The 27,302-nt window shown below is 36.7% G+C and overlaps 1 protein-coding gene across 1 annotated transcript in view; it reads left to right on the plus strand.

Annotated features, from left to right (window-relative positions):
• The window catches only part of LOC134662782 (proton-coupled amino acid transporter-like protein pathetic), a 56,771-nt gene that overhangs the window by 6,055 nt on the left and 23,414 nt on the right, over nt 1–27,302 (plus strand). The window contains exon 2 of the mRNA XM_063519079.1: nt 20,906–21,057. Coding sequence (XP_063375149.1) covers nt 20,984–21,057 — 74 coding nt within the window. The 5' untranslated portion in view covers nt 20,906–20,983. The remainder of the gene's footprint in view (nt 1–20,905; nt 21,058–27,302) is intronic.

Genomic DNA, 27,302 nt, shown 5'->3' on the forward strand with positions numbered 1-27,302 from the left:
TCACTTCATATTTTTTCGAAAATAATTAAAATATCACAAAATCCGGTGAAATTACACTACACGGTCCGTGACATTTCGAACTTGTAATTTTTTTATTAAATATGTTTTTAATACTCTTAGGACAATTTTAGGTTGACCTAAAACTAGAGGTAAATTGCTAAGTACATACTATATTGATAAAGAGTTTACTTATTTTCTTAAAAATATATGCCATTATTATGTGTTACACAAAAAAGACATAAGAATAAGTATTACCCAAAATCTAGTATTGTTACTAAAGTAAAAGGCAAACTTCGTACCTTTGTCACAATATATTACCTATGTCACAAGTTTTAGATTCATAGTCTCAAAGCACTTTCCGCTATCCACAAAAGCAAAATAAAACTACGGTAAAAGATGAATGTGAAATAAATGCTTTTTGCCTCGCGTATATGTAGACTAAATACATACATATACCTACAGAAAATAAAAAGACACGTCATTTAGTTATTAAAATCTGACCTGCCTGAAGCCAATTAGATTGGGAGGCATTTACCGTATATGAGCCCATAAGGAAAATTCTAATGGTTTTATCTTTTTATCCGTAGACGAATTCACATGTTACACGTGTGTAAATCAAATTACATTTGATTGCTTGCTTCTTTCAAGGTTTTGTTTCATCTCCAATAATTTATCGCCACTCGTTTCGAATTTCCTCTTTTCAGCACTTGTATCGTAAATAACTATTTCACCACACCAACTGGTAAAGGCTCTCTTGATTGTTCAAAAACCGATTTACGATTTAGTTGCATTTTAATGTGAGGCAAAGTAATCATATGCACGTTTTGAGTTGTTTTCTTATGTTTGCTGGTTGAATTGACCTTTATATTATGATTTTGAATGATAAATATTTAATAACATTCAGTTGGATTTGATTTGGTTGGTTTTTGTTTTGATATTTTACCACAGATAAATATATTAATATTTTCTTCGGGTTGGTGTGGAAAAAAATGTTGTGTTTCACTTGGGGGCAAATTTTGTTTAACTCGTGCTTTGAAACCCTCGCAACGCTCAAGATTCCATTTTTCGAACCACTCCCTACGCTCGTTGTTCAATTTTGGAATCTTTCGCTTCCTCGGGTATCAATATTAGCACGAGCGGTAAACAACAACTTTGCCCCCTTGTAATAAAACAAATAACTATTCCCAAGCAGAACCTTTACTCGCGTTTCGGGCTCACTTGGTCAATGACAAATTATTTCAGTTTATAATCAAAGTTAGCTTGGGGTCATTTTTGGACCGTTAGCCATATTGTGCGACGTGATTAGGTAGGCCATACTGAACAACTTTTTCTATGGGACCAGCTCCGAAATCATAAAAAAAATTTTCGCCGTTTCATACATTTTGGTCGAGTGGATGTCGACGTTTTCTATGGGAAGTACAATTTTTTTTTTTGAGATTTCAGGGTTGGTCCCATAGAAAAAGTTGTTCAGTATGACCTACCTAATCACCTCGCACAATATGGCTAACGGTCCAAAAATGACCCTGTATAGTACGGTGTAACGAACGAGATGATCTCCTTTCAACTGTAGTTTTTATTTAGTCTCAACTGGTGAGTTAAAACAATAATGAACGGTCACTAAAATGGTAGAACAATGCCAAGTAATGGCAGCCTATATATGTACCTTTGTAAAAGTATAGGTTACAGGTTGATGTGGAAATGGGACGGTTTCTTACACTTTAACCCTAAAATGCATACAGTTCCACATATGGCACAACCGATATACGTGCGAGCTGTGTCAAAAATCAGATAGGCAGCGACATCTATCATACTTCTAAGGTTACTTGACATACAAAGCTACCATAATAGTTCGGCGTGTTGCCGCTAAGCAGCAGTACATGTCCAAGGTATCGACTGATCGATAAAATTTCGATAGTCGGTGGTGAAATCTGTTTTGACAACTTTCGAAATGTCATTAAAAAATCATTTTAAAGTTAAATAGCAAGAAGAAAATATATATGGTAACTGTTAAACGGTGCATTATTGACAGGTAAGTTTAATTTTGCGGTATTGAGAAGTTTAGATAACGTCGAGCAATATTTTTCAAACGTTCCCGATATGGCAGTGGTACACCATGCATTGAGGTTCATATTGCTTATACAAAACAAGTGAAGAACGCTTGCACTTGTCAGAGTCTGTATAACGTTGGCATAAAGTTTAGTTTGGCGTAATCTGTAGGAACGGTCATTTATGGTTTACCGGCACACTCACGTCAAAATATGTATACATTTGAGAACTTCCGTCCAAGGCATAAGGCTCAAAATCTTTAACATTTTTTTAGAGCTGACAACAGCTGATTATATTAATAATTATGTATAGTTTTTTAGATGATACGAAAGTAATCCCTACAAAATGAGGATAATGAACATTATTTATCAATCTTCTGTGAGTAAAGATGATCGGGATCTGGATGATGGGATCTTCGGGTGCCAATAGTGAATTCGACTTTAAAATATTGTGGGCAACAATAAATCGGGCCTGTGAGGAATTTAGCGATTCAGAAAGTAGTCGATCGTGAAGTCCTGAGTTAATTGAGCTGACGCCAGTTACATATGACTTATTTTTAACTAATTTACAACTCCATACATCGGGATTACCTGTCAGAATTTTGGAGTTAGCATCAAGTTCAATAATAGGTCACCAATGTGTTCAATGATCACCAGCACGTCCTACACTCTAATTCTGTAAAATCCACCTACAACACCTGAAGTTTTGGTAATTTCTGGTGATGCTGATGCTGGTGATACATCACCACAAGAGCCTCAAGCTGGCCTCAAGAGGACTAAGTAAACATACAGAAATCTCATCAAAAACATCATACAAGGTCGCTAAATCCATAAAAGTCACTACATAGCAATGCACAACCACCAAAACTGTTTATAGCATTATAAAAAGAAACGGAACATGTAAAAACGAAAATGTGCCATATATTTTTGTGTGTATATACTCTGAACCTTAATGCATGGAGTTCCACATATGGAACACAGATGAAAAACCTTTTATTTTCCAAAATATGCGTTGTATATTTTTTTTATTATTTTTCCCTAGAAGTAAACACATATATTTATCACATATAATTTTATTTCTCAAAACAAAAAAGTCATGCATTGTAGGGTTAAGTGTAAACTTTTAATTAAATCCATTTCAAAGTTGGCTCAGTGAAAACGAGGGTACCTATTGTTAATTCTAAGACTAATGTATCTATAAAACGCTTTAAATATTTTTGAGACAATGTTTATAACCAAAACACTTTAATATTTTGACACACGCTTCAATATTTTGACAATGTTAAGAAATCAAAACTTTTCAAAAACTATATGAAGCTACTTACATTTTTCAGGCAGTCATTTTTATTCGGCAATTTCATAAAAATCTGAATTTCATATGCTTACCCCGTGAAAGGGGCTAAAATGAACGCTTGCATTCCTTAAATAATTTGTAGTAATAGGTACTTATTACAATACAATACAATACAATACAAATACTCTTTATTGCACACCTCATTACAGAAAACAATACTGATGATGTTATTACCTACATATTCTAATTATATGAAGCAGTTTTTTTATACATATATAATTATCATGTACTTATTTATTTGCCTACCTACCAAAAATATAACGCAGCATATGTACATGTATAATTACTTCATAGTATAAAACAAAGTCGCTTCCCACTGTCTGTCTGTCCCTATGTATGCTTAGATCTTTAAAACTACGCACCAGATTTTGATGATAGAGTGATCTCAGATAAAGGTTTATGTATAATTTGTTAACCCGCGCGAAGCCGGGGCGGGTCGCTAGTATTGAATAAAATGCAAATTATTTTCATGGAACGGACTAAAAGTTTCGTTCCATCCCAAATATTTTTGTTTTGCCTTTCTTTGAGTAGGAATGGATATGAAAATTATTTGGATGTTCTTGTTGTTACCCAGGCAAATTAAGGGGTTGACATTTATTTTATCAATACAACAACAAAAAACAACACGCTCTATACAGTAATTATTTTCGCGCGACGGTGAAACAGTGTCATTGACTTGAGCCGAGTAGTGTGATAAGAATCGCTGATAATGCATTAAACACTTGTAGGTACTTTTGTGTTGCTTTAATGCAATGGGTTCCATATAGACATTTGATCCTAAAAACAAACCCCATCGATTGATACCATAAATGAAAAATGTAGCCTATACTGTGGTGACAATACTGCTACGGCCTTGTCACGAGCTCTACAGTGTGTGGCCTATAACGCGGGCGAAAAATTAAAACGTAGATTCTACTCCTCAAACAATAAAACTTTTGTTCAACAACTTTTTATAATTATGTAGTCTTAAAAATGGCCCTTTTTCAAACAAACTAAATAATATTTGCAATGTACTTTAAATTCCGTCTCATTGACATTGCCCGTCAGTCTTGTCACCGTACAGGCATAATCAATTTCGTAATACATTGCGTGTTCGATTAAATTTTAAAGTGTTTTAAAATACAAACCACAAGTTATTTTTAAAAGTCGCTGAACAAACATTGTATAGTTTGAGGAGTAGAATCTACGTTTTAATTTTTCGCCCGCGTTATAGGCCACACACTGTATAATACCTGTCAATTGGATTGATATTATTATACTGACGTGACGCTCGCAGCCGCATTACTGTCGTGATTATGACATTCCAGCGGCCGTAACACGGTCGCATTTTTATCACCTGTCACCATGCCTGTCACGTTCTAACAAGTATATAAAGTATGACAGTGATAGGCGATAAAAATGGACCCATACTGCCACCGCAGATGACAACAGATGATGTCAAATGTAGCACAGAATAAGTAATAGTATTATCATACAGAACGGCCACGCACCGCCCCGCCCCAACTCACATTAATACCTCGCCCCGTGCTCGCCCCGCGACATGAATCTGGCGGACTCCTGGCGTGCTCTCAGTAAAGCGACTTACCCACACATACACAATGACGCGTGTAGACGTGCCGTGCACACATATAAACGCAAATGATTTTTGATGTATGGCGTGTTTGCCCTGTGACTGTAGCTGCATTTCTATTGGGACATTACTGCAGTGGCATTGATGTCTCCGCTGTATATGTACATTTCCTTGATAAAATGAGATAGAATTAGTGACGTCCGCCGTTAATTTACTACCACGATTATGAATTTAAATCCGTCACTCATTTTACAAGGCCGCAACAGTAATTTCGTCACAATAACACAGCTGTAGTTGCCACGCGAATGTCACCTTAAGCTTTAATCTTTACACGTGCAATATAAGTGCAGTTTTCTAGGATCTGAGTACCTTACAATTCCATCCACTAAGAAGAAAATCTTGGAAAATGTTTGTGCTTTACAAAACTGTCGGACACAGCTCAGGACACCGACTCTCGGCTCTACCAACTTAACTACAAATACCCATCTAATATTAATTCATTAAATATTCTCATAATTTCATAAAATTATGTTATATTTTTCTCGCAGGGCATCTGTGGCGGTATCACGGTCGCATTTTTTCAAAAAGAATACCTATTCACTCAATGTAAAGTGTGTGCGTAAAGAGAAGAGTTATAGAATGTATTGGTGCCATACATTTCACGACTTCTTTCCGCACAGACTCTACGAACAAGATGCATGGATGAGTAAGCTAAAATTGAGTTCAAATTGCCATCAACTCTAAGTTTGAGGCCTTTTTATAGTAGTAGAACTGTAAGAATTAAGAGTAAAGTAAATACTGTAAGAATTTTATTCTAACTACTGAAATCAATTTATAGCTTAGATTCGACCACAAAATCTAACAGTTTTGAATGATTCACGTTTAGTTTCACTAGACTTATAACGACCGGTATATGAACCGTGATTACCTTTTGTATTGTTTTCGAACTCCAGAACAGACGCAATTACATGCATCTTGCTAACGGGTTACTGAAGATAGGTAATCACGGTTCATATCCCGGTCGATGTCATGTCATGTCCTAGCATTTTTGCCACGGCTCATGGGAGCCTGGAGCCTGGGATCCGCTTGGCAACTAATCCCGAATTGGCGTGGGCACTGTCTAGTTTTTACGAAAGCGACTGCCATCTGACCTTCCAACCCCTGGGGTAAACTAAGCCCTTATTTGGATTTGTCCGGTTTCCTCGCGAGGTTTTCCTTCACCGAAACGCGACTGGTAAATATCAAATGATATTTCGTACATAAGTTCCGAAAAACTCATTGATACGAGCCTGGGTTTGAACCCGCGACCTCCGGATTGCAAGTTGCTAGTCTTACCGCTAGGCCATCAGCGCTTCACAAAATTTAAATTCAAAAATGGCTGTTAAAAACCACGCTGTACAACGTACTCGCATATGGATGTCGAACAGTTGTCGTTGACAAGAGGCGCCGGTGCGTAGTGTGATAACTGATAAGATCCACTGATAATGATGCTGTGAAAATACTTGTAGTTCCGCTGTGTCATAATTTAATTAGGTAAGTTTTTTCTAAGACGCCTCAATAATGTAAATTTATAATTATATTTTTATAAAAAGAAATAATCATTTACTTATTTACAAACAAGATATACAGTGGTATTACTAAAATAAATTAAAAACTAGCTTACATCTAAAATAGGCCCTTGAGGCATTGTACCAAGGATGCTGGCGACATTTCCTCGCTGTATCGCAATGCTGATACGATGTGCGAGGTAGCCGCCAGCTCTTCGGTCACCAGTTACGTCAACCAGACGCTTCGCGATTTTTGCGAACAACTTATGCGCGCTGGGACCCCATGGGCCTAGAGTTTCATTTATAATTATATTTTTATTAGTTAGGTAGTATGTTACTTGAGAATTGTAGTGGTTAAGAATTGTGTGTTTACACTGTTTTCACTACATGTAACTCCATACACTGTGGTACAAGATTTTCGCCGAACTTTTCAAGAATCAGACTATTATGTAACAATTACAGCAACAGTGTGCAGTAAAACCTAAGAATGACAGTCAACGTCAGTAAAATACTGAAATCAGTGGGTTTTAAGACTTTTAAGTACCAATACGTGACAGTGAATCTTAAGTTTAACACTTCGGGCTTTTACCAATTCGTGGATTCGTCTTCTTTGTTGACAAAATGTAATCTCATCCACGAATTTCCATTTCCCGGCCTCTGCAATATAAATTGTTCTATTATTACATGTTTTCCTTCCTTTTAAATGGAACCCATGCTACTAACAAATAATGAATTTTAATAATTATGTACAGTTAGAGTTTATCAAGTATGAAATTGGATTTATATTTGCAATCGTAACTTAATTAACGACGTACTTTTGAAAACCGGTGTATAATAAACATACATTTTCAATTAAAGTGCAGTAGGCTCAAAGAACGGAGTTACTGAAAAGTCGTTTTAACCGACTTCAAAAAAACCGGCCAAGTGCGAGTCGGACTCGCGCACGGAGGGTTCCGCACCATCAACAAAAAATAGAGCAAAAAAATCGTGTTTGTTGTATAGGAGCCCTCCTTAAATATTTATTTTATTTTTAGTATTTTTTGTTATAGCGGCAACAGAGATACATCATTTCTGAAAATTTCAACTGTCTAGCTATCGTGGTTCATGAGACACACCTGGTGACAGACGGACGGATGGACGGACGGACAGCGGAGTCTTAGTAATAGGGTCCCGCTTTTTACCTTTTGGGTACGGAACCCTAAAAAGGAGTTCGTCTTCGTTTTCTATGAAAAGCATCACATGATCATCTGTCATAGAAAAGTAAGCGCCGGAAGCTCCGGCCCGGACACGGCCCGGTCTAACGCGAGTCATCCTTTATGTCACCTCGTAACAGAAATCAACTGACAATAATTAAGAGACATATTCATGATATCATGCATGTATTATCTAACTAATCTGTATACAAACGGTGTTTTTAAATCACACAGCTATTCATCAGACAGGTCTGTCGCCATTATTTCTTTAAACCGACTTGAAAAAAGGAGAGTTATCTAAATTCGACATTTTTAGTTTGTTCAAAACTATGTTCACGGAACACTATTCGGTCTTGCAAATTAGTTAAATGCGTTTTTGAAGTGAAAACTTCTTTAGCGGCGCGGCGCTGTGCACTTTTTGAGGTGGGGAAAAATATTAAACTCGAGACAGCGTAAGACGATCACGTGACCGTAAGACGTAAGACGTAAGATGTCATTGAGTTTTCACTTCGGTCGGCACTCCCGGAGTCCAACCCGTTGTTTTTTTTTTCTCAGTGACCGTTTTTTCGTTTTGATTTGGTACAACACTATAAATAGTAGTTTATGTGACTGCCTGACTGCTACATAATGAATAGCATTAAAACTCGAGTATGGGTTTATGAAACGAACGAAGTGAGTGAGGGACCTTTCTCTAGGGACTTCAGCGATTATAAATTATATTCATTAGGTACATGATATCCGCGGTCCCGCAAGCACCCACATCCATCTCGCTCACGCTTATGTACATTCAGTGACAGCGAGAGAAGAACAGAGCCCGTACCATGACTCACTGACAGTGTCAAAACTGACATATGCGCTATTGAAACCGTAATTTACTTTCTATACGAGGGCTGTTTGATAAGTACCCGTTTTCCAAATGTATTAATATCACGGGCCGAAAATATGTATACAATCGTTTTAAGCCATTTTTCAGAGGTAGGAAAATTTAAAAAAAAAAACAGCATTCTTTTGTTTTTTTCTCATTCTCATTTTTTTCTCATTGACAGCGATTCAGTGAAAGCGTGAACTTAAAATTGTGAAAATGTAGAAAGAGCAGTATCGGTCTGTAATTAGATTCTTGTTTTTGGAAGGAAAAACATGTGATGAAATAAAAGTAAGAATGCAAGCGGTTTACCATGAATGAGCTCCTTCTATGACAACCGTCAGATACTGGTTTAACGAGTTTAAGCGGGGGAGAACAACCGTCTTTGATGAGGATCGCCCAGGCCGCCCAATTGAGGTGACTACAGACGATATGGTTAAGAAAATTGAAAATTATATCGTTTTAGCCGACCGCCGAATTGAACTTCGAGAAATCGTTGATGCTGTAAATGTTCCAATCGAGCGGGTACAAAACATATTAGAAGAAAAATTGGGTATGAAGACAGTATCGGCGAGGTGGGTGCCGCGTTTACTCACGGAGGAGCAAAAACGGAACCGACTGACTACTTCGGAGCAGTGTTTGGCCGTGTTCAAACGTAACCCGAAGGAGTTTCTGCGTCGTTTCGTGACCGTGGACGAAACGTGGGTCACCACTACACCCCGGAAATGAAAGGGCAGTCGAAGCAGTGGATTTTACCGGGTGAACCTGCGCGAAAGATAGCAAAAATCGTTCCATCGGCTGGAAAGGTCATGGCGATCGTTTTTTGGGATTCGCAGGGTATTATACATATTGAGTTCTTAGAAAAGGGGAAAACGATAACAGGGCAGTACTATGCCAATTTATTGGATGAATTTGAGGCTGTGTTGAAGGACAAACGACCCCATTTAAAAAATAAAAAAGTACTGTTTCATCACGACAACGCACCAGCTCATTCGTCTAGAGTTGTGATGGCTAAATTAACACAATTACGCTACGCCCTATTGCCTCACCCCCCGTATTCTCCAGATTTGACCCCATGCGATTTATTTTTGTTTCCCAACCTGAAAAAATGGCTCGGTGGTAAGCCATTTGGATCAAATGACGAAGTCATTGCCGCCACAGAGGCCTATTTTAATGACTTTCCGAAATCATACTTTTTGGATGGTTTATTGAAGCTTGAATATAGGTGGAACAAGTGTATAGAGTTAAAAGGAGACTATGAAGAAAAATAAATGCATATAAACAAAAACAACTGATATTTTTTTTCATAAACGGGTACTTATCAAACAGCCCTCGTATATCTCGCTCGCGCTAATATGCGAGTACGAGCAAGATGCATAGAAAGTAAATTACGTCCTAGATGGCGTTTATGTCAATGCCAAACTGGTGGTAGCCATACAGGAACCTCTTACGAACGATCTATTGTACCCCGCGGTCACGGTAATGAAACGGAAGAATAGTAATGTTTCTGAATAAATACTTCTTTCAAGACTGTTAGGTATCTTCTCATTTGGAAATGTCTAAACATGGTTTACAGGCCAATTCGAACGTAAACTGATATCGGAATGACATCTAACTGATTTCAGTCAGTTAGGCCCAAAGTACACTTGTAAGTTTTACAAATTAAGTAAGTAGGGACACAGCTATACTACAGAATGAGAGATGAATATCGTTATCTCATTCTAACAAATAGCTTTGTCCCTACTTACGTAAGTAAAGCTTACAAGTGTATCTCAGGTCTTGTATTGGCGCGGGCGAGACGCACAATAACTATATTTTTATAACATCATTCTGGGGGCCTACCGCGAAAACCGAAACTCGCAAATTGCGGGGATCTTTCTCTTTTACTCTCATTAAGGCGTAGTTAGAGTGACAGAGAAAAATGCCCGCAATTGACGAACTTCGATTTTTGCGGTTATAGTCCTGGGGCCCGTTTCTCAAAAGCTTGTAACTTGTAATACAAGAGGAAGTCCCTTTCTAACAAAACCTGTCAAAAAGTGACATCAGCTTGTATTGCAAGTTACAAGCTTTTGAGAAACGAGCTCCTGATGTCAGTGTACGTTCGAATTGGCCTGTTCGTTGGAAATACTGTAACAAATGAAATGGGGCATTATCAATGAAATGGGGCATTATCTATGAAAAGGGACCTTATTGTCGATGGCGCTTACGCCACACAGCGTCACGCGACATTGTATTACTATCGGAGCATCGTTAATAATGGCGTAAGCGCCATCGACAATAAGGTCCCTTTTTCATAGATAACGTCACAAATGACACAAAGGATCATTCACCTGTGTCTCGTCTCATTCAATCTGCGTGTCTAAATGCCGGAATATAAATAATGTTTACAACGCAAAAATAGCACCTGTTTTGTTAAACACTACCTATGCCTAGTATTTTACCCGTTACTTACCTACTTATTTCACTCAAAGTAAGGTAAACGTACTGGTGCTTGACGCGGTCCTAGTACATGTCAACTTGAAACTTAAGTCATTGTCAATAGAGGTGAGGGTGTCATCTATTGGGCATTAGCATGTCGAGCACTAGTACGTTTACCTTATATATTAATCAAAAATATTATATAAATAAAATAATAAAAAACCCCGCATAGAGATTGTTTGTGCTAGGTAGTTAAAAAAATGCCTCGTGACATTTACTTAATAGTAAAAAGTCCTTTTCACACCTCCTACTCAGAAAAGAGCTTTTTCTTCCCTGCTAGGAGGGATCAAAGTGGCACTTTTCCTCCCTGCTAGGAGGGATCAAAGTAACAATTTTCTGTTCTAGCACACTATTTTTACATTTTTTTGCACATTATTTTTTTGCTTAAATAATCTGTTTAAGCATCAGATTGTGTTAACACTAAGATTTTTTTATTTTCCTCATAGTTGATGTGAAAAGCAGTATGTGTCACACGGTATCAAAATTATTTTATCTTGGGCGTTAACACTTGAATCCCTCATTACGCTCAGGATTCTACTTTAGAATCCATCGCTTCATTCAGAATTCAATGTACGCCCTTGACGGAAATATATCATTTTGATCCCTTGTCAAACTACTATTTCTTCCCTGCTAGGAGGGATCAAAGTGGCACTTTTCCTCCCTGCTAGGAGGGATCAAAGTAACAATTTTCTGTTCTAACACACTATTTTTACATTTTTTTGCAATTTATTTTTTTGCTTAAATAATCTGTTTAACAATTAAATTGGCAAGAGTAAAAAAACCGGCCAAGTGCGAGTCGGACTCGCGCACGGAGAGTTCCGCACCATCAACAAAAAATAGAGCAAAAGAAAAACAAGCAAAAAAACGGTCACCCATCCAAGTACTGACCCCGCCCGACGTTGCTTAACTTCGGTCAAAAATCACGTTTGTTGTATGGGAGCCCCACTTAAATCTTTATTTTATTCTGTTTTTAGTATTTGTTGTTATAGTGGCAACAGAAATACATCATCTGTGAAAATTTCAACTATCTAGCTATCACGGTTCGTGAGATACAGCCTGGTGACAGACGGACGGACGGACGGACAGCGGAGTCTTAGTAATAGGGTCCCGTTTTTACCCTTTGGGTACGGAACCCTAAAAATTTGTAAAAACAAGTAATATTACTTAGCATACCTTTATTTAATACCGTCTGGGGGCCTACAGAAAAATGTTTAAAAAAATCCGAAAATTATTAGTTTTTCAGAAAATCTATGTACATCACTATGCACGTTACCAATTTTATAACAAGGAAAGTAACATTCTTGTATGTACACGCTGGTTACCGCTGCCAAGAAGCCAGTAAAATATTATATAAAAATTAACGTAAATTATTATGAAAAAACATCATTTAGTGTGGAACTGTCAAAAGCAATTTAGTTTTTTTGTTTCTACGACGATGAAATAATGGAGCATATTGCATTTGATGCAATAAAATTTCGTCTTTCCCTCCTTGCAGTATCTGCAGCGTACATTTTTCGGTCCACTCTCAGGAAAATGCCCCAAGTTGTTAAACCAAAGACTGTCTGTAGGACTCTATTTCACAACCTTTTGTATTTTTTTTGTTATGGCACAGTTTCTCAACATTCATTTCATCGGTTACCAATCTTCGTCGCTTTACAATGTCCTTCGAATAGCTCAAACCGGAAGTTCTAAAAGTAGGTAACCTAAATCTGTATCTAATTCTGTTTTTCGTGTTTATATGAAGCTCTTGTTACCCTAGTAGTTAATGGCGATGAGTGTTCAAGTGTTGGTAGATGGCGTGGCTACGGATTGTACAGAGTTTAATGTGGGCAAGGCATCATAAATAACTGTAGATGGAGAATGTAGAAGTTCCTCTAATATAGTCGAAAGACAATCAACAATCAACGTGCTTTCAGAATTAAATCGTGCTTGATTATATTATTTATCGGGGGTGCCTTTGTTTCACATAAAGTTTTAAGTCATAATGTATTGTTTGTCATATTTTCATTACTTAGTCATAAAACTTAAAGCGTTAATTTTTCAAGACTTTCGTAAGGTTATCCTATAGATAGGTTATGTCAGGTTTGTTTTATAGCAATCCTGAAAAGTAACGCGTGTCTGAACCAAACAAATTATGACTAACGAAAATGCGGACAAACAATACTTTTTCTGAGAAACAATAGAGACCCGCTATCATCAGAATAGAATTGTGTGAATGCGTGTGGGCTCCTCATCGGAATCAGTCAGATTCATCATCAGAACATACATTTTTTACGGGAATTAAAGCCAAAATCTTATGCGATCTACACAGTGTTAAGTACTACACACAAAGAAAGGAAAGCATACTGCTTAAAAATATTTTAAATAAACAAGGACACGCAAAATCGTTAGTTTCAAAACAAAAGTTAAGTACAGATAATAAGTTGGTAATGTACACCGTGGTTACCTATGTTTATTTACCGTGTAGTTGGCAATGTACACGGTTGAATGTAAGTACATCTTTACAAACTTGTCAACGGTAACTGTGGTGTAGGTACATTCCTATTTACCAGTGATTATCTTTCTCTTTATTTATTTTTGGTCTTAAGTTAGGTTATTTTATAATATGGATATATAAATAAAATACAAAAACACTTACAAAAACAATACAAAATACTTATAAACATATTATAAAAAACCTAACCTAGGGTGCCGTTAGCAGCGGGGCAAGGCCCAAGCTGCCGGTGGTCAGGGCTGCAGAGAGAGGAACCGGCGGACTATCCGCGCCGTGTCCAAGATCACCGCCTTCTGCATCTGACCCTTGATCCAACCACCTAGCGAGAGTCTCTCAAGATGTTGGTCGAGACTCTTCGCTATTAGACCGTTCGCTGAAACAACTATCGGGACAATGATCGTCGAATCAACATTATTATGATTATTATTATGATTATCTTTATTATTATGCCTTATGCACACAAAATGACCAATTATTCATATACTTTACTATTTTCTTATAAAACACAAAACATAATAATCATAACTTGCATACAGAAAAGTTGTTAAAATTTAATAAAACTTATAAGAGGTACTGGCGAGCGTCGCCGCTTTATTCAGATTTTTTGATAGTGACGTTAATTTCAATTTTTTGCCATATCACATATTTTAGTACTATTCATAACATCATTATTAAGTAGTTTCTGATAATAAAAGCTTAGAAAATTCGATATATTTATGACAGGATTTTTTATTAACTAACGTACACGGTGATGCACAATGCCAATTTAAGGGTTAAGCATCAGATTTTGTCAACACTAAGACTTTTTTATTTTCCTCATAGTTGATGTGAAAAGCAGTATGTGTCACACGGTATCAAAATTATTTCGTCTTGGGCGTTAACACTTGAATCCCTCATTACGCTGAGGATTCTACTTTAGAATCCATCGCTTCGTTCAGGGTTCAATGTAGGTACCTACGCCCTTGACGGAAATATATCATTTTGATCCCTTGTAACACAAACTACTATTTAAACTTTGAATTCGGTTAAAAACAGTAGTCAAATTGTAATACTTGCTAAATTTATTTCCAATTACTTAAAGTTAACCGGGTTAATCATGCCACTATGGAGTAATTTGCGTCAGAAGATAGCTGGTTCAAAATCTTCGGGATCTTGGATTTTAGATATAATATCTTTTTATTTATCAGATTATATTTCTAGGTGATGTACAAATGTGCTCTGTACATTTACATAAATTACATATAGCCTCGTCGGTGGAGACGGATGCGTAACTCAGTGCGTGCACTATTTGTGCGTACATTAAATGGGGCATTATCTATGAAAAGAGACCTTATTGTCGATGGCGCTTACGCCGCACAGCGTCGCGCGGCATTGTATTATATCGGAGCATCGTTAATAATGGCGTAAGCGCCATCGACAATAGGGTCCCTTTTCATAGATAACGTCACAAATGTTCATAAATAAATGTGCTGCACTGAACTTTGAAGGATACCTTTACACGTGCAGTTTTTGTATCTTTTACTTGACACGTATAAGGCTTAAAAAGCGTTTTATTTGCGGCCGTTATTATCCTAAGATTTAATCCCTTTAACGACTTAAGTTTTTAATATGATTAATAAATTTAAATTGAATTTAGATGTTGCTTTCTAGAGTATTAAGTATTTAAAGTATAATTTTACGAAAACAAGTCTCTCGAGGCACGTGGAAGACGATATTTATGTGTTCATCACGAATAATATTTGTTACTGGAATTATTAACAAATTAAGTTCGTCCGCTCGTAAGCCGCCGGTACGCCTACCGTGAGGAGAATTAGACAATTGACTAATGTTGAAACAGCTCGCCTTGTTTATTATAGTTCTTTTCATAGTGTAATGCCATATGGTATTCTGGTTTGGGGCAAAGCAGCTGACATACAGACTATATTTGTCTTACAAAAGAGAGCCATTCGTTCTATATATAACTTAAGAGCGCGTGAATCATTAAGAGAACTTTTCAAATAAATTAATATTTTAACTGTAGCTTCCCAATACATACATATATGATAGTTTTATTTATGTTATTAAGAATCTAGACTCCTTCACTAAGAATTCTGATGTCCATAACTTTAACACTAGAAATAAAAATAAGCTTGCTATCAGAAAGTTTCGTGTCCGTAAAGTACAAAAGTCATTCGTTGGGCAATGCATTCATTTTTATAACAAGTTACCTGAGGATGCTTTAAGATTACCCTTTCCAGGTCTTAAGAATTACTTAAAAAGTCATTGATGTTGAAGGCTTATTACAGAATCAAGGAACTCGATAGGTATAGTCGCCATCAGGAATATCGGAGCGGCCAAGGTGCTCACAAATATCTGACGCCTCTATTGTCAAGGCTGTAGAGTGCGTGTTCAGATATTTTTTGAGCACCTTGGACGCTCCGATATATCTGATGGCGACTGTACTTTAATTGTTGGCAAACAAGTGTCAACTTATTGGCTCTCTTCATATCCGACCTTCTGGAACTGGAGGCCAGAATTATAACTTGTACAGAATATATGTAGTGCGTAATTGTTTTTCATCATGCTACTTCAGTCAACGTCAGTCCTTTTTACCGAGACTGACTGAAATAGCAGGACACGTCCGTACGTTTCCGTGAATAAACGATGGAAAATAATTATGCACTACATCTGTAACTGCTTATTTTGACATAATTATTAAATAGAAAAATTCAATATCGTGTTACATAAAAAAAACTTGAAATTTTAAAATTAAAAATGAAATCAACCCTCCTCTGTTTTCTCTATGGACGCGAACATCCGGAATGTTAAATTTATTGACTGGTTTAAACCTCGGGCATGTAAAATTGAACCCTATCACTTTGAAATAAAGTTCATAATCATTGTGGGAAATACTACCTCTGCCTTATAAGTACTTAGTTAAGTACTCGTATTACGAACCAGCCTAGTATGACGCTGTGTCAATGGCAATGCCATTATGTAGGTGTAAGTAGATACATACTTGTATAGTACGTTTAATACCTTTGTAGCCTATGTACATAATTAAAACAGCCTTTTACAGCCACCTTGAAATACTTGCATATTTAAAAAAAGTATAGGTCCAAGATCGGCGTTCGACAAACTTTTATGAAAATATTCAGAGGTAGAGGTTGTCAAAACCTGACATTTGTACTAGCTAATCGACATGCCTCTAACTAAATATAATTATACAAGTGTGAAGTCATACCCTTGTTGCCACCGTCATAATGTGGAAGGAAAAGGAAGGAATGGAAAGATTCGCACGCTTCTGGTAAGCTTCGGTAGCTCAGTTGGTTAAGAGAGAGACCAGTGTTCCGATAGGTCGCAAGTTCTAATATGCTTTGCAGACATAGCAGTTTTTGTGACAATAACAAGTGTTTAAAAAAATGAAACATCGATAAATCTCTTATAAATCATAGATTAATATTTAAAAGATGTAACTTCTAGTTGCTGTACGTAGGTAAGTTACCGAGAAATATCAGGGATGTAAATAAATCAATTACAAAGCGGTACATCATTTCTTTACTACATTATAGTTGTTACTTGAAAATCAAAACCTAATAAACTGTATAGAAGTAAAACCTAGTAAACTGGAGTGCCAATAGAATAGAAAACTACCAATGTATCAAAAGAGAAGAAGATATCGAGCGTGTAGTAGGTATACATACTTCGCGGGTAGCTATCTTCTTATAAAATGTAATAAATATCTATAAACTAAAGGTAATATCGATAATAGACTAGTAGATATATTTCATTTAGTCAATCACTTTATTTTGCCACAAAAACTTCTATGTCTGATTAATTTGGTTAAATGCTGGGAAATCTGTCTTAGGTTTTACTTTAGGTAATATGGTTAATTCTGCTGTGGAATTTACATTTTACGCCCGTAGCTTAAAGACAAGGATTTAAACAAAACTGTTTTAATCCATTGAAGTAATAAAAATTAACTCAGTAAACAAACGTTTAAGAACGCAATAAAACTGATATAAGATAAATTTAAAACTTATATTGACTGATACCCGTATAGCTATAGAAAATTTACGTCTATTATACGTATCAACCAATTTGGTTGATTTCGTAATTAAATATTTATTTGCCTTTACTTAATCGTGAGAGATTTTGGCTTGCTTGAATAAATTAAATTAAACTTATTAATTAAACTTGACATAAATTTTCGTATAGGCTGGCGAAATTAACTTTGCTGTTATTGCTAAGTAGGTATATTGCCATTGAAAGAAGAAGCGATTAAGTAATTAATAAACAAAAGCTGAAACACTTATGATATTGAGTTGTGAGGCACCTCTGGTGGATTCATATGACAAAAACGACTTCGAGACTGCAAATTTAATAATCGTTTTATGGATGTAGTTTTCATAAACGGCCAGAACCCTGAATATTTATGACAGAGGGAAAAATATAAATCTACTCCTGTTCTAAATGCTTTAAATGAATCTAAAAACAGTCCAAGAGTAAAATGTCATTTTATATAAAATCGCGATACGTCTGCCTTCTTCCAAGCCCAGCGGGCATCTAATCAAAGAAGTTGCGTACACGGAACCGCTGATGATATCATGTCTTTGAATATATTGATTTAATGTTTAATTTAAAAAAAAAAGGAATCATGGAGTTCCCTCAAGAATAAAATTAGAAGCATGTTTCATATCAAAACAGTCCTAATTGTTCATACGTACAATTATAATAACTTGTTGTCTCATTTAGAAAATAAATAGTTTTGCTTATCCTCCCACGTCCTTCTTTATAAGTTTAACAATGGGTTATTATATAATATAACTATTTAATGTCACTTTCTATACAATGCGTAATTCCGACGTTGGCCATGGCCATTCCCCACAGCACAGCGTATGATTGTGCTACTAATACAATGGTATGTCGCATACTAAACTAAAGGCAGAAATTTCAATAGAAAGCAATATAGGTAACGAACCCTAAAAAATCATATCATTATGATTCAAAAATACTACATACCATTATGATTTATGATAATAGGAGGGTCCAATCTTTGCTTCAGACTTCGGTACCATAAATGAATACTTGAATGTGCCCGGAAATCATCATATCTCTCGTATTTCACCGTAATCGGATAATAAATGTGGGAACCAACAATGCATACCCAAGCAAAGCTCGCAAAAAATGTAAAAATGCTTAGCTTGATTATCGACGTCCTTATTGGAAAGCGGATTATTGGAACGCGTGTTATGGATTCTTGCAAACATAAAGCTCAATATTTTTAACGGAAAAAATTGCGATATTTGTTTTTCTATGTACAATGAAGAATATACCCACATTCATACGATCACTTCTTCATACAAACATGGTCCCCATTTTCCTCCATGGATATTAACATTGACACAACTCCAGCATACAGAGTGACCTTAGCCATTGGACAAACCTGAAATCCCACGTAGGGTTACTTCTCAGGAATGCTCTGACGTTATTTTTTTTTTTATTCGAACAAAAGATAAAAAAATAAAGTTTCAAACAAAAATTATTTCCAATAATTGCGTCAATGACATTTGTCAAAAGTCAGAATCTTATTAGTGTCTTAAATAAAAAACCGGCCAAGTGCGAGTCGGACTCGCGCACGGAGGGTTCCGCACCATCAACAAAAAATAGAGTAAAACAAGCAAAAAAACGGTCACCCATCCAAGTACTGACCCCGCCCGACGTTGCTTAACTTTGGTCAAAAATCACGTTTGTTGTATGGGAGGCCCACTTAAATCTTTATTTTATTCTGTTTTTAGTATTTGTTGTTATAGCGGCAACAGAAATACATCATCTGTGAAAATTTCAACTGTCTGGCTATCACGTGTGAATAAACGTTCATTCATTCATTCATTCATTCATTCATTCACGGTTCGTGAGATACAGCCTGGTGACAGACGGACGGACGGACGGACGGACAGCGGAGTCTTAGTAATAGGGTCCCGTTTTTACCCTTTGGGTACGGAACCCTAAAAAGATAATCAAATAGGTCGAAGAAGGTTTCATACTATTTAATTACCTCAGGGGCTACTAACTAACACATACAGGCTGCTCCAAAGTAAAGAATCGTAATTTGTTAATTTCTTCGTAACTGCTACACCGATTGTTATGATACTTTGTATACTGGTTCTAAATATCCTAATGCATATGTAAATTTCGGCTTTGTCCAATGGCTAGGGACATCCTGTATATATTGTATATATAGCATATATAATTATGATATTCGTTTGAACCGCTTTGCTGACAGGGATCATTCACGCTTGAGCGCTAATACACAATTACACATACTGTATGGTTCACAATGCCAATGTGGATTTATTCGAGCGTACGGACTGATGCATGTGAAGATTCAATGGTAGAAAATAAAAATATATATTTTCTACTATTCTGTCACCTCTCCACGCTTAAACCGCTGAATCGATTTAGAGCTTAACAATGAATACGCCATGTCTTTTGAGTTTTATCTTGGGCCAAACATGTATGGGAGCGGAGCCCTGTGCTTTGGCGTGGAAATAGTTTGGGTCCTTGGAAAAGAATTTCGATATAAATAGTTTTAGGTATCACGCAAACCATTATTCTACGTAGAAGAAGACGCGGCCAGACTTTAATCGGTCAAGAATTGCGCTGGTGGCCTAGCGGTAAGAGCGTGCGACTTGCAATCCGGAGGTCGCGGATTCAAACCCCGGCTCGTACCAATGAGTTTTTCCGAACTTATGTACGAAATATCATTTGATATTTACCAGTCGCTTTTCGGTGAAGGAAAACATCGTGAGGAAACCGGACTAATCCCAATACGGGCCTAGTTTACCCTCTGGGTTGGAAGGTCAGATGGCAGTCGCTTTCGTAAAAACTAGTGCCCACGCCAATTACTGGGATTAGTTGCCAAGCGGACCCCAGGCTCCCATGAGCCGTGGCAAAATGCCGGGACAACGCGAGGAAGATGATGATGAATCGGTCAAGAATTGCTTAACAAATAAATTATGTAACGCTTTATTAATGTGACTTATTTCCGAATTAATACGAAAGTTCGTTAAAAACTTTACAATCGGAATATCTAGCCATTGTCCGAACATGCTTATATTTGATCCTTTATAACGACATAATGCTATAAGATTTAGTAACACGCTAGTCTGAAGTCCCAATAAGTACTTACACTATATATCTACAAATAATATACCTAAATGCGAAAAAAACTGTCAGACTGACCGATGAACCGATTAAGATGAAAGATATTGAGTCCCGGGAAAAAACATCTAACGAAGTAAAGTTTTTATCACGGATATCATCATTCTGCGCGTCGTCCCGGGTTGCTGGTTTAAAATAAGAATTTGTTTTTTTTTTCAGATAAAATACCGGGAACCGTGGCGATGTAACCCAAAAACCGACAAAAGGAATCACTTTGACATTTTCTCCTAACACAAGATGGCGAAGACTGAGAAGCATTCGGCGCCGCCGCTAGAACCGCGCCGCGTTCCTGCGGACAACTACAGCTCCAAGTTAGTATTTTTTTTTTTATATTAGGGGATATCTTACACAGATCCACCTAGCCCCAAACTAAGCAGAGCGCATAGCTTATATTATGGGTGTTAGGCGACGATATACATACTTATATAGATAAATACACACTTATATATGTACATATAGAAAACATCAAAACATCCATGACTAAGGAACAAATATTTTGTGTTCATCACACAAATAAATGCCCTTACCGGGATTCGAACCCAGGACCATCGGCTTCACAGGCAGGGTCACTACCCACTAGGCCAGACCGGTCGTCAAATTATGTTATGAAGGTTAGGTGAAGAATTTAATTTCCTACCCATTTTGTACCTCGTCACAGTGACAATAGTATGAGGTCTCTAGCGATTTTAATATTGATTGTCACTGTGACAAGGTACTAAATCGGATGTTACATTGTTTGACTGTACATTCGGATGGCGACTGCAGCAGCGTTGCTGTTGCCACAGCGTTACAGCTGCAATGGGAAACGGGTGATCTACTTACAGACAAACTGCCGTATTCGAACTTCAAGATATTCACAAGAGACGACACGTACTAGATCCATTCTAGATACGTTATAGTTTAGATTTCAACTAGTTCTCTTTTGCAGCGCAATTCGGGCAACCAATGTCACTTTTACAATAGATCGTGTTAGATATATATTAGATGTGAATTAGATCTCTAAGCAATATCTTGTGGAAATCGTTCAAGAGTATCTCCAGAATCGCGGAAATGTCAAATTTTACAGGTTAGATCTTAAACATATCGTTATCGTATCTTGGCGATGCCTAATAGATTATGTCTATTACAAAATCCGAATCGGGCCCATTGACTTAACATAAAGGCGTATTCTGATTGTAATTACAGGTCATGAATTTGATCTGTAGGTACCTATATGACGTTATGGCTATGGTCTGTCAGTGTGAAAAGTGACATTCCTTCAACCAAAAATATTATTATTTTATGCAATCAGAATACGTCTCCGGGTTATCTATGTACTTGGTTATCTTGTTGCTGTATTAACAGCTCTAGTTAGATAAAGAATAAACCCACGTGTTTTCTTAGTTCTAAAGCAAAAAAGTGGTATGAATGACAAAGCAAGTCAAATTATCATTAAATAAATATCGGATAATCTTACAAAGATCGACCTAATCCTAATAGTAAGCTCAATAAGGCGTGTGTTAGATGTTTGTGTGAGATATTAATATTATAATTATTATATATAATAATAATATATATTCAGATAACATTCATACCTCGAGAACAAATTTCCGTCATAAACACAGATAAATGCTCTTACCGGGACCTCTAAGCATAGTAGGCCAGAGGGGCTACCGCGAAAACCGTTTTTCGCAAATTGCGGGGATCTTTCTCTTTTACTCCAATGAAGGCGTAAGTAGAGTGACAGAGAAAGATGCCCGCAATTTGCGAACTTCGATTTTATACCGACAATGCTAGGAGGCCGTCAGAAATAATTAATGTAGGTAATATAATGTTATTATGTTAAAACAATGTAATTCTTAGGGCACTATTACCGTGTGAATACCGTGATTCATAACGGGGAAAATAAAATAGAGCTAGAAAATAATTAATTGAATATACGTACATACTTAACGAATCATTGTTGTTGACCATAAAAACCTATTCACGTCATTATAATAATTGTTTACGTCACAAAACTAATAAGCGACAAAGTTCCATTAATATTATTGTACCGTGGAAATACATTTTGAGCAACCATCGTATAGTCACACCTCGGACACTGGCGATCAAATGTATGAAACAAACGCGTTCCTACGCATACAGCCTAAGCTCGTGTAGGTGAACGCGTACCATGCTTGTGTGAGTGAGATAAGACATTGTAGGGTAACTGTGAGGTAACGAGAGTCTCAGCGGGTGGGCGGCACTTTCAACGGGAGGCAGGGAGCGTCCATACTGTATGCTAGTACTCTTTATTATACTGTGGTATAGTTCACACACACCACCGCGAGTTAAGAGCCAACAGGAGCTAAGATTTAAATATTTTAGGTAAATATACCCGTCTCGCTAACGGAAGCGGCTCCTAAAACTAGTGCGATAAGGACAAGGCGAAAAATCCTGCGTAAAAATCTCAAAAATCGAGGTTTCGTACTCGACTGTTTCCTCCTCCAAAACTTAACCAATCGTAACCAAATTTGGAAATCTAAATGATTATGACACCTGTGTCGGACCGCTTTGCTTTTTTGACTAATTGTTATCAGTTTTGAATAGCACGCCTCTCATTGCGGCATAGTCAATTAGTCCATTTTGGCCATTTTTGAAGGGCTCTAGCTTCTTAAAAAACAAAAATATCAAATAAAGCAAAACGGTCCGACACAGATATTGACAATATTAATCTGTGTTGAAAAAATCATTGCTCTAGCTTCAAAACCCACGGAGGAAACAGTCGAGTACGTTTGTATGGAGAAATGACCACTCCTGTTGGCTCTTAAGGATGACTCACGCTAGACCGGGCCGTGCCCGGGCCGAGGCGGCCGACATGTCATTTTCTATGACGGCTGATCGGTGATCACGTGGTGCTCTCCATAGAAAACGAAGCGCCGGATGCTCCGGGCCTTCATACGGTTTTCGCCTGTCAATAGAGTGATTCTTGAGACAGGTTTAGGTGTAGGGGAGAGTGGGTCACAGTGAATTACTTTTTTTTTCTAAGAGTTGTAGTTGCGCCATTTAACTTCATATTTTATTATTTTCTTATCTAAACCTAGAGTATTAAACTAACTCTTAAACCTTTTTAAGAAAAAATCTGTAAGGATCGTTAGTAATAAAATAAAATAAAATTTAAACAAAAGTGGAGAAAGATTCACTGTTACCCATGTGCGGGTAACAGTGGATCACCGTCCGATAAAACGAATTGATAAGAGTTGCTGCATTGTTTGAGCATTTATCCGTTAAAATATATTAAGTTTCATCATATATGTGCAGATTTTTGATCATATCCGTTGATCATAATTTTTCATAGTGTACGATGATTTTTTATCATAATATTTTTTGCATACTGGCTACAACTTAAAGAACAGGGATTTCGCTCTTTGCCTGGAGATTTATATTAGTTTTGTGCTTTTATTATCATGTTTTTTTTTTCTAAATGAAAACTTTTAATTTTCATACCGGTTTTTTTTTGATCCACTGTGACCCAATTTCATATGATCCACTCTTCCCCATTGATGGTAGTTGTATAAAAAATCACTCAAAAATTTATTAGTTTTGTTTATGGTTAAAATAAGGTAATAGATCGATTTTTCATACATTAAAACCATATTCACAACAATGAAAGAATTTGTAAATCACAAGCCATAAAGAAAACGATTTTTTGAAAATCGTGTAAAAAATGCTCATTTCTGCGAATTTGAATTCTGAAGGAGAGGTGGTATCTAGTTAGGCAAATGGAGGGGCATAAAAGCGATAACGTCGTGAACGCTTACCCCTGTACAAGTAACTTTAGTAAAGTTATTGCAAAAGATCCACTGTTACCCGTTACCCACTGTTACCCACTCTCCCCTACAAATTTTTAAGGTTTTGTTCAACCCGTGCGAAGCCGGGGCGGGTTGCTAGTTATACCTACACTAAAACGATTCGAATGGCGCATATGAAAATTATATAGGTACTAGCGACCCGCCCCGGCTTCGCACGGGTTAACAAATTATATGCGTAAACCTTCCTTTTGAACAAAAAGAAAACCGCATGAAAATCCGTTGCGTAGTTTTAAAGATCTATGCATTGCATAGGGACAGACAGACAGCGGGAAGCGACTTTGTTTTATACTATGTAGTGATGATGGAAATATTTGCAGCGCTAAGCTAGTCGCAAGTTCGATTCTCGTCTGAAACATTTTTTTTTTTATTTCCTTCTTTTTAGGGTTCCGTACCCAAAGGGTAAAAACGGGACCCTATTACTAAGACTCCGCTGTCCGTCCGTCCGTCCGTCCGTCCGTCCGTCCGTCCGTCTGTCACCAGGCTGTATCTCACGAACCGTGATAGCTAGACAGTTGAAAATTTCACAGATGATGTATTTCTGTTGCCGCTATAACAACAAATACTAAAAACAGAATAAAATAAAGATTTAAGTGGGGCTCCCATACAACAAACGTGGTTTTTGACCGAAGTTAGCAACGTCGGGCGGGGTCAGTACTTGGATGGGTGACCGTTTTTTTGCTTGTTTTTTTTTTGCTTTTGCTATTTTTGTTGATGGTGCGGAACCCTCCGTGCGCGAGTCCGACTCGCACTTGGCCGGTTTTTTAAACCAAATACGATAAATCAGCGAATTTCTTAATCGCTGTTACAGCTGTTATCGTGGTGGGCAGTAAGGTTCATTACATCATTTCATGCTCAATCGAACATATCCGTTGCCAGTTTGATTAATCAATCTTAATTAAGTATATTTAAGTTTACAGCTTCATTTACGGCCTACGGTTTTAATTAAGCTGGGTACAGTCGAGTTCACATATATGTATACACTAGCTGTTGCCCGCGACTTCGTACGCGTGGATTTGTATATTGGTGGTTACATATTCTACATTAGCTTAGAACATTATACAGCAAAAGATAGCAGTAGGGACTGTTAATCATTTGTTAATTATTATACACAACCTGGCTACGAAGTTTCAAGCCTCTAACTGAATAAAATTGTTCTCGATATAATCCCTCTCAACCTCCAGCATATTTTCAAGTCCACTATTTAGTAAACCTACTACCTAACTACCTATTTACGAAGTTTGAAGTTCCTAACTTTAAATAAAATTTGATCTCTCTATCAACTTTCAACCCCTTCTTAAACCTTTTAGGGGATTATTTTTAAAAAAGCTGAAATTACTTTTCATGTATTCTAATAATATGCCTTTATATAACGATTTGAATCGTGCCGCACTCAAATAAATATTTGACCTTCATACAAATTTTCAACCCCTTTTTTACCAGCTTGAGGGATGAATTTTCAAAAATGCCGAATACTTTTCTTGTATTCTAATAATATGCCTTTATACAAAGTTTCAAGTCCCGCACAAAAAAAAATGTTTGATCTCCATACAAACTTTCAACCCCTATTTAACCTTTTTAGGGGATGAATTTTTAAAAACGCTGAAATCACTTCTTTGTGTTCTTATAATATGCCCTTATACAAAGATTCAAGTCCCACGCTCAAAAAAATATTTGATGTGCATACAAACTTTCAACCCCTTTTTCACCACCTTGGGAGACGAATTTTCAAAAACGCTGAAATTACTTTTCTTGTATTCTTATAATATGCCTTTACACAAAGATTCAAGTCCCGCACTCAAAAAAATGTTTGATCTCCATACAAATTTTCAACCCCTATTTAACCCTTTTAAGGGGTGAATTTTTAAAAACGCTGAAATTACTTTTCTTGTATTCTTATAATATACTCTTATACAACGATTCAAGTCCCGCACTCAAAAAAATATTTGATGTGCATACAAACTTTCAACCCCTTTTTCACTACCTTGGGGGATGAATTTTCAAGAACGCTGAAATAACTTTTCTTGTATTCTAATAATATGCCTTTATACAAAGATTCAAGTCACGCACTCAAAAAAATGTTTGATCTCCATACAAACTTTCAACCCCTATTTAACCCTGTTAGGGGATGAATTTTTAAAAACGCTGAAATTACTTTTCTTGTATTTTAATAATATGCCCATATACAAAGTTTCAAGTCCCGCACTCAATAAAATATTTGATGTGCATACAAAAATTCAACCCCTTTTCCACCACCTTGGGGGATGAATTTTTAAAAACGCTGAAATCAGTTTTCTTCTCTTTTATTATAATACCTTTTTACGAAGTTTCAAGTTCCTAGCTTACAATAAAATTAGGACCCCAAGACAAACTTTCATCCCCTTTTTAAGCCCCTTAGGGGTTGAATTTTTAATAATGTTCAATTAATGTTATTTTTTTATTTTATGTTACGCGTTTATAAGAAGTTTTAAAGAATTCGTAATAGATTCCATCTTTCAACCCCGTTTTAACCCTGTTAGGGGATGAATTTTTAAAAACGCTGAAATTACTTTTCTTGTATTTTAATAATATGCCCATATACAAAGTTTCAAGTCCCGCACTCAATAAAATATTTGATGTGCATACAAAAATTCAACCCCTTTTTCACCACCTTGGGGGATGAATTTTTAAAAACGCTGAAATCAGTTTTCTTCTCTTTTATTATAATACCTTTTTACGAAGTTTCAAGT

The sequence above is a fragment of the Cydia amplana genome, chromosome 3 (assembly GCF_948474715.1).
Source record: "Cydia amplana chromosome 3, ilCydAmpl1.1, whole genome shotgun sequence".
Taxonomy (NCBI): Eukaryota; Metazoa; Arthropoda; class Insecta; order Lepidoptera; family Tortricidae; genus Cydia; species Cydia amplana.